Source organism: Pterocles gutturalis, unplaced genomic scaffold, assembly GCF_000699245.1.
Source record: "Pterocles gutturalis isolate BGI_N339 unplaced genomic scaffold, ASM69924v1 scaffold18297, whole genome shotgun sequence".
NCBI lineage: Eukaryota > Metazoa > Chordata > Aves > Pterocliformes > Pteroclidae > Pterocles > Pterocles gutturalis.
The window spans coordinates 1-8,946 of NW_010113161.1; the positions used below are offsets into that span (position 1 = coordinate 1).

Genomic DNA, 8,946 nt, shown 5'->3' on the forward strand with positions numbered 1-8,946 from the left:
TGCCAGAAATAGGGCCGCCACGTTCTCCGCTTTCTTTCTCGGTCGTGCTGCCTCCCCGTGCCCAGCGAGCAGCTCTTCATGGAGATGGCTGATGTGATGGTTGCCGAGGGCTGGAGGGATGCAGGCTACGAGTTCGTCTGCATCGATGACTGCTGGATGGCCCCGAGCCGGGATGAACACGGCAGGCTCCAGGCTGACCCAAAACGGTTCCCCCGCGGGATCCGCAAGCTGGCCGACTACGGGAGAGCTGCCCACCGTGGCACAGGGGGGTGATGGCAGTCGGGGACCTGAGCCGCAGCCATGCTGGGAGCAGGGGAAGAGAGGGCTCTGTAGCTCAGAAGCTGTAAGGCCCTGCCTGCCGGAGTGGGGTTTTGCTTCCCTTGCTGGCCCAGCTCCACTTCCACCAGCCTCGCAGCTGCCCCATCCCCAGTGCTCTTTCTGCACAGGTCCACGCCAAGAAGCTGAAGCTGGGGATCTACAGTGATGTTGGGAACAAGACGTGTGCTGGCTTCCCTGGCAGTTACAACCACTATGATCTGGATGCCCAAACATTCGCCTCCTGGGGCGTGGACCTGCTGAAGTTTGACGGCTGCAACACTGGCACACTGGAGCTGCTGGCAGAAGGTATGTGTGGGCTTGAGGCAGCACTGCACTATAGAGTGGGAATATTCTGCAGGCAGCAGCAATTCTAGGCCCAGGATGGGCACTAGGGCTTTTCCATGAGCTTACTTGTTTAAGGGATTTGCTTACAGAAGCAGGTATGAGACTGTTCCCAAGCCCAAGGTAGTGAGCATTACTGGCCCAAGTGTTTTTTACCAGTTCAGCCTCCTGGAGCTTTCAGTGGTATGCATAGCTTGAAAAAGCAGCTTTCTCACACCAGAGACTGCACCATGCTGAGAAGGAAAACATCAGCTGCATACTCTGGGGGCTCTCTGTTCAGACTGGTGCCTCAGCTCTTAACACAGCAGAGACTTTGCCCTTCTGCAGTGCCACTACTAGAGAGCTCAAAGCATTTTCACACACTTAACCTTTAATTCCTTTGGTGAGGCCCTGTCAGCGCGGCTCAGCTTGAAGATAGAACAGCTTGTGTCAGACGTAAAAAGGACAGTTATCAGGGCTTTTAACTGAAAAAAATGAGGGGAATTATGGCATGAAAATCCTACTGGGGCTTTCACTTTAAAGCATGCCAGTATAAATCCCAGTTCAGAAGTTATTTGCACACAGGCAAAGGTGGTTTTCTCTTGACTGGGCTCTTGCTGCCGGCATAGTCAGCCCCATGGCATTTGTCAGCAGAAATCCTGCACGCAGTCCTGGTTCTCCCTGTCAGGGAGAACGTGCTCTAGTAACAATCCCACTGAAGCCAGTTGGTGGGGCATATGCCAGCTGTCACAGCCAGGAGCACAGCTCAGCGCCGTAAATGACAGCTGAGCTTAAAGCTCTTATTGGGTCATATGTATAACCCAGACAAAAATCCAGGTGTATTGTAGCAGTTCCAGGGGAGAGAGCAAATTTCATTTCCTCTTTGCTGATCAAAAGGGACTTAACAGGGCTGTCTGGGGACGAAGACAGGAAAAAGCTTTTGCATTCCTGTTGAGTCCATATGGTGCAAAGGCCCCATAAGAACATAACTCCTGCAACAATACCCAGCGAAGCTGTACCCAGCAGCTTGATATTCCAGCTGTTATTTCACAGATATCTAGAGGGGAAAAATGCCACACAGCAAAACTGCAGCCTCTTCCCATGGCTGTATGTACAAAGAGATTAGCAGTCTTGGAGCAGTAAGCTTGCCCATGACCTGTAGCAAAGCTGTGAAGAAGCTCACCTATCTTTGGGAGGCAGGAGCCTGGCTACAGACTATAAGCTCCCCTGTCCTCCTAGTGATGTTTCAGCTGCCATAGTGTGTTCAGCCTTGATTTTGTAAGAGTTGAACTGAAACCTGAACCTGTGACATTGTATTAGTTCCTCTGTTTGACCAAAGACATTGTGTAACCTCTGTCCTCTTTCTTTAGGTTACAGGCATATGTCTCTGGCCCTGAACAAGACTGGAAGGAGTATTGTGTACTCCTGTGAGTGGCCTTTTTACTTGAGGCCCATGCAGCAGGTAAGGAGTGTTTCTCAAGGCTTATCCTGGGGCTGAAAGTGGGAAGAACAGAAAAGCATTAATACTGCGAAACAGCCTCCTGAGAAACTTGCTGCTCTCTGGTCTGACAGAGAACAAGACTTTAAGGTGAAGGAAAACCACTTTTTCCTCAAATGCTGAAGTATACCTGAGGCAAGTCATTACTCTCCTGAAAAGAATTCAGTAGGATCCTGCAGCATGAAGGTACAGCCCAGCTGGAGCATGCCAGAGAACACCGCTGCATCCATCTGCTTTCTGTCTCCGAGGAACCAAGCCACAAAACATTGGCAGTGCAGCCACATAGCTAGCAGATAGTTTGGTGTTATTCCTCCTGGATGGAGAGTGCTGCAGACTCAGCCTTAGTCTCCTCTAGGGACCAGGAGAGAGGCTTTAGGACAGCCTCTTTAATAGGAATTTTCCACCTTGTTTACCAACAGATTTCTACCAGCCAGGGTCCCTGACTGGCATGTTGCTCTCAATCCATAGCTGGCTTCCCCTGTGCTACCATGACAGGATGCTGCCATTCCCTCCCACTGGGAGTTAAATGCATTAGTCACCTAAGAGTGTAAACCCAGTAAATGACAGTAATTACTGGGATGTCACAGTTTAATCCCACTGGCCCTGTCACACCTTCAGTAAAGTAGCGATCAAAGGAATTTTGTAACAGAGCTAGGTGGCCACAACTATTCTCTCAAGGGAAGCAGTAGTATTGTCTGGAGCGTGGCCGACTCGGGTTACTGGGCACAAGGTGTCCTAGGGAACCAACACAAAGTCACCCAGATAGCAGGTGATGAAAGCTGTTACCATAGTTCTCCCACAATTATCTCTGATCCAGTCTAGCCTTGTGTACAGTCTTGTTCTTGTACAGACTCTCTGGCTAATCAAACTCATTGTTTTGGCAGCCCAATTACACAGAGATCAAACAGTACTGCAATCACTGGAGGAACTTTTATGATGTCTATGACTCCTGGAGAAGCATCAAGAGTATCTTGGACTGGACAGCACTTCACCAGGACAGCATTGTGAAGATCGCTGGGCCTGGGGGCTGGAATGATCCTGACATGGCAAGTAGAGCAACGCCCACCTCCCTTGCAGTACCAGCAAAAAATCCTTTCCTTGGCTGTAGGCTGAGAAGGATGAGGAGGGAGAGAATTGGTGGGAGGAAACATTGAGGGGAAGGGGAAGAGAACTACAGCTGTGGGCAGTACCGAGGAAGCATGGTCTCTGTGTAATGCATCCTCTACAAGCAGTGCCTGTTCAGAACACAGGCATGGCAGTGGGAGACAGTCTCCAAAGTGCTGATCTCCCACCAGAGGGAAAACCCCTGGGTGCCAGGCTGGGTGCCAGCATTGCAAGGAAGGAATAGGCTGCATCCAAAAGCAGATTCTTAAATGCTGTCTATCCAGATCCTTCTTTACCTTCACCAATGGCTCATCCTAAATTGGCACACTAGTTACGACTTGCCTTTCCCAACCAGCTGGTACTGCTCCTGGTACTCAGCCTATCTAATCAGTCCCCAATTAGGGATCCCACCCTTGGCATCCTGTCATTTACTCAGGTTGGTGGCCCGGTTTCTCCTTGGCAGGCAGGATTACCAGGCTTGTTTTCCTGTCACAGCTGGTGATTGGAAACTTTGGGCTGAGCTGGGACCAGGCGGTGACTCAGATGGCAATGTGGGCTATTATGGCAGCTCCCCTCTTCATGTCCAATGACCTGCGGCACATTAGTCCTGAGGCCAAGTGGCTGCTCCAGAACAAAGAGGTGATCGCCATCAACCAGGACCCACTGGGCAAACAAGGATACCAGATCACCAAGGTACGGCAGGACCAGGCTGGGGGTGCAGTGTGGGGCACAGGCAGCAAGCCTCCTCAGAAAGGGGACACTGCGGACACACAGAGTATAGAGTGCTCAGGGTTTGGGAAGAAAAGCCCACTGAGCCCACTTAAACAGACAGGCATGAAGACCATCAGTTCTGCCCTAATATAAGCCCTGATTTTATTTTCTCCTCAGCAGGACAAGAACTTTGAGCTGTGGGAGCGGCCCCTGTCTGGCCAAGCCTACGCTGTGGCAGTGCTGAACCAGCAGGAGATTGGGGGACCCCAGAACTTTACCTTCCCCCTCACCTTCCTCGGCAATGGGCTGGCCTGCAACCCAGCATGCTCCATCCGGCAGGTCCTGCCAGCCAGCAGGGACTGGGGCGTTTACAGCTGGGTCTCCTCCCTGAGTGTGGAGGTGAACCCAACGGGCACCGTGCTGCTGAAAGTAGTGGCACTATAGGAAGCACAGAGACAGCCTCTGAATGTCTAAAACTTGTCACAAATAGCCTGCTCCTTTCTTCCAAGCAGGTTGCCTTTGTTATCTCAGGCATTCACTACTTGAGTGCTTCTAACCTGGACTTGAAACCTTCAGCCTAATGTGACAAACACCCATCACTCCATCACCAAGAGACAACAGAGAAAGGGGTGCTGCTTCTCTTCTGTTTACCCTTTCTCTGGCATCTCGCCTAACTCCTTCTCCAAGGGGCTGGAAGGTCCCCAGCAGGGCAGCTGTTAATGCCTACAGCTGCTATCAACCAAAGAAATGCAAAGGATACATGCAGCACCTTACAGCTCTCCTCAAGCACTTCAGGCCCAATAGGGAAACACTCTGGCTGCCTTGCTCTTGCTTTTCCAGGCCAGGACACACCATCCTAGAACAAGAAAAGCTACTCGTATGCCTGCTGAAGAAACGCAAAAGTCCACAGAGCATGGGTATCTACTTCCACCTTCTGACAACTCAGGGACTGGCCTGAATCAGTTCAGCACTTCTTAGCAACTACTTTCTTAACAGCTGCCCGGCTAGTATAGAGGTGATTATCATAGCTTAGGACTCAGCCTTTAGAGGGTTTCTCCTTATCCTCTCACCAGTGGCTGTCACTTCACTTTAGATGACAACTCCCTCTCTACTCTTCATGGGGCCACTGGGGTCCCCTTCCTCAGTGAGCTGCCTTCCAGAAATACCTGTGTGCTTGCTTTCCACTGCTGGCAGTAGCCTTTAGGTTGAATAACACAGGTCCTTCTGAGATAGGCACTTAAGTACTTATGCAACCATCATGTAGAAGTTGTGTTCTGACTACTACACAATCAAGATATCTTGATTTGTTCTTATTTCTGTGATTAAACACTTCAATTAAAAAAGGCTTTTTCTTAGTTCCACTGCACAGGTGTACAGCATGGTACCTGAAATTAAGTCAGCCTTTAGAAAACAGGCCTGTTTGTTCCAGTCACTAAGTTCTAGTGAAATTTGTCATGATTACTAGAAACAGCACTCTAATAAAGCTGACACAATGAAGCCATACAGTCCATTGTGCAGGCAGAGGCCAAAGCCAGTGTGGCTAACAGCTTAAGCAGCAGGAGTTTGAAATCGCCAGTCCCATCAGCCAGTACTGAACAAGTAAAAATACAGATGCTGTTACTGTTCATGAACAGCTCTCAGCCTCTATGATGTGAAGAGGCACGTCTCCATCTTGCAGTTCTATTTCCACTACAAGAAAGCTAAGAGCTGTGCATTGTGCTCCCAGTACCTGCCAACAGCAGACTTTGTACTGGCAGGCAGCACAGTGCTGCCCCAAGTGGGTGATCCCCTCAAAGCCCCGGGAGGCTGTCCTGGCATGTAGTACGCTCTTGGTAGTTGCTTATCAGTCACCACTCATTTGAAAATTTAGTGCTGTGCTCCTGCTTTTTCTTTTATAGAAAATTCTAAGCAGAGGTGCCAAGAGCAGTCAGACACAGGGCAGGCAGCTGGGACCTGTCACACAATCACTCTCAGCGTGACAGCACGCAGGTGGGGGAACCATGGGGGTGCAGCTGTCCCACTGTCTCCGAGCTACTGTACCACAGCGACTGCATACAGGTATAGCTGAGCCACGGAACACAACTGCTGCCATGTGCAGGCGATGCTTCATCAAATAAAGCCCCTGCTACTAAAGCTGCTGGCTGCTCCAGGGCCTTCGGCCATGCATTGCCCCTCAGAGCAGTACAGCTGTTCCTGTTTGTGAAGAGGGGCCTACAGCCAAGGGCAGGGGCTGCTGCGGAGAATTTGGATTACTCTAGTCCCTACTGTGTTGAAACCATTGCTGGGTACATGGAATCTTACCTGCCTCTCCTCTCAGGGAAGGGCTTGGAGAGGAAAAAGGCCTACTCAGGCAGCTCTGCTTTTTTTTTCTTTTTTCCCAATCACTACTCATCTACCAACAATTCAAATTCACTGCACCATTCCTGAAATGGAACTGCTGTAATAGAGATATGAACTGTTTTAAATGAAACAAGCTGCAGGAGTTTAGAGGAGGCCCTTTTGAAGATATGTAGAAGCTGATAAATAAGCCTGGAGAAAAGCAGCAGCATAATGCTCACACAGAAAAGCCACTGGTACAAAAATCCATCAGAGCCTCAGGCTCTACATATATTCTAAAACACTGCCCAGTAACACAGTAAGGAGATCCCAGCCATTGACAGGTCTTTTTCAAAGGCCTTCAGATTACAAACTGTTAATTTACTAAGCAGCTCTGCAAGCAACACCTTCCTGTTGTGTTGATGTACTTGCAAGTCCCACCCCACCAATGAGCGAAGATACAGAAAAACAAGCAATGATCATTTCCAAATACTTTAATATGGTCCATAACAAGAGTAGGATGGAGCTTAGAACTGGATCACCTGGCCCTGTAAGACAGAAGAGACAAGAGTTTATTCACCACTGAATGTCACCACCCTTCCTCAGCACTCTTGGTACACAAACATACCTTTCTCTTCTTGTCTCCTCCCAGTTCAAAGTGCTTGCACCTCTTAATTGCCAGCATCCTCTTGGACCTGCAGTTGGGCTCCACGCACTCCAGCCTCAGCACAATCTTCTTTGTGGTCTTCGCCTGGGAGAAGAGCAGAGCATTATCAGTGAACAAAATGTCCACAAGCAGACAAATTGCCGCTCTCAGGAAAAGCTTGTTACCTGCACTCCTGAAGATTCTGCAGATTCTTTTCAAAGTGTAAAGGAAAAGACTATGAACACAGTTAGGCCCCCTCCATTAAAAGCAAGAAGGCACCTAAGGACCAGTGCAGGAGTAGGGTGGATCTGTGCCTTCACAACAAAGGACACAGGCAAAAGCATTCAGTGGGGCAAGGCTGGTTCCCTGCAGGGATGAGCCACACTGGAACAAAGTCTGTGCCAGTGAACGCACTAAGGAACAGGTACTTCTGCAGTGTGGGAGAACACGCTGACAGTGCTCAGGAGGATTTCAGCAGAACACCAGGCAGAAGAAACACCTGAAAGGAGCACAGCTGACAAACCTTTCTCAGAAGGAGCAGTGACACAATGTGCTCGATGCAGACCCACAGCTACTGAGAAGTTAGATGAAACCCAAACTACAAAGGCAAGAATACAAAGCTGCGAGGCTACTGTAGCCACTGGGCAGAGCTGTAACCACCTGTTATAAGCCTCATCCATTCATCCATATATTGCTGACTGAGAACAAACCATAATGGGGATGGCAGCGTACACACACGTGGACGCTGCCAAACTGCAAGAACAGCACAGCTCCTTTGGGTACCCTGCTTGGAGAAGTGTTTTCTGCAAGGTCTCCCCACTTCCTGGCAGAAAGTCCACTTGAAAAACTGCTCATTTTTTTCTTCTTGCTTGAAGACTTCCTGAACATCTCCAGCAGAACACCAGGGCTTTCCAGCAACGAGACAAGTAGCTCTATAAGCGTAACTAAACAGTTCACACAGAAACTATAACAAATCAGCCCATCGGGTTTTGCTTCCCTGCTGTAAGTATCACAGATTTTGCCCCCCTGCCCCCAACTCCTTGGCTGGAGGTACACAGAGGCACAGAGGGAAAACATGCTGCAAGACTACAGTCCCAGGTACCCACATTGAAGAGGAAGGATGACAGCAGCAGGTTTCTGCAACTCATCTGTAAGAGAATGCACTGCTGCCCTTCCACTGCTGCTTTGAGACTCTCACGAAAGGCCTAACGCAGCAGCTCTCACTGTCTCACCAATATGGGTTTCCACAGAGACAGCCGACTACAAGAAAATGATGTCATGTTCTGTGGTACACCCAGGAGCTGCACAGGCTTCACTTGTATCATACCCTTATCAGTGGAGTCAGCATCACTATGCAGAGAGCCTCCAAACCCAGCACAAAGTTTCAGTGATAAACTACTGACACTTCAAGAACGTAAGGAAAGCAAGCAGCAGGCTCCCCTTCCCTTCACCGTACTCTTCCTCTTTGGCAAGCAATGACAAAAACACTCCTTTCATTAAAAGCATCACTTCCAATAAAACCCTGCTGCCCTGCATCATCAAGGCTGCCTGCAGAACCTGCTCTGCAAACACACGCTATGTTGCTCTTGCTATGTCACTCCTGCAAAGAAAGGAGCATCAATATGAGAAAGAAGCATCAGGGAAGATGAGCACAGGTGGACAGGGAGCTTACACTCCCCCCCGGACAGCACTACAGCAGGAAAGATGAGCACAGGTGGACAGGCAGCTTACACTCCCCCCCGGACAGCACTACCAGCACAGAGCTGCCGTAACATGGCTTAAGCACAAGACCACCGCAAGGCTGCAGGAGGCTGAAATGTCCTTCAGCTGGGCATGTGGATTGCCAAGAGAGTTTCAGGAGCAGCACTCACCTTCTTACGGAAGATGGGCTTTGTCTGGCCTCCATAGCCACTTTGCTTCCTATCGTAGCGTCTTTTTCCTACAGGAGGAAATGGTTCTGTTTAGGCGACACCTCACTACCCAGAAGTAATCCCCCTTCTCCCACAGCCGCATGCTCAGCCCACAGCCATCC

The 8,946-nt window shown here is 49.7% G+C and overlaps 2 protein-coding genes across 2 annotated transcripts in view; one reads left to right on the forward strand and one right to left on the reverse strand.

Annotated features, from left to right (window-relative positions):
* Positions 1–69: 69 nt before the first annotated feature.
* On the forward strand, positions 70–4,396 carry GLA (galactosidase, alpha). Its single transcript, XM_010074373.1, has 6 exons — positions 70–246; positions 447–624; positions 2,010–2,101; positions 3,022–3,183; positions 3,737–3,934; positions 4,133–4,396. Exons 1-6 carry the CDS (start codon positions 79–81, stop codon positions 4,394–4,396), a joined length of 1,062 nt encoding a protein of 353 aa, XP_010072675.1. The 5' UTR covers positions 70–78.
* Positions 4,397–6,745: 2,349 nt separating this feature from the next.
* The window catches only part of LOC104462442 (60S ribosomal protein L36a), a gene marked incomplete at its 5' end in the record, with an annotated part of 2,378 nt that continues 177 nt past the window's right edge, over positions 6,746–8,946 (reverse strand). The window contains 3 exons of the mRNA XM_010074374.1: positions 6,746–6,816; positions 6,897–7,019; positions 8,786–8,853. Of these exons, the coding sequence (XP_010072676.1) occupies positions 6,796–6,816; positions 6,897–7,019; positions 8,786–8,853 (212 nt within the window). The remainder of the gene's footprint in view (positions 6,817–6,896; positions 7,020–8,785; positions 8,854–8,946) is intronic.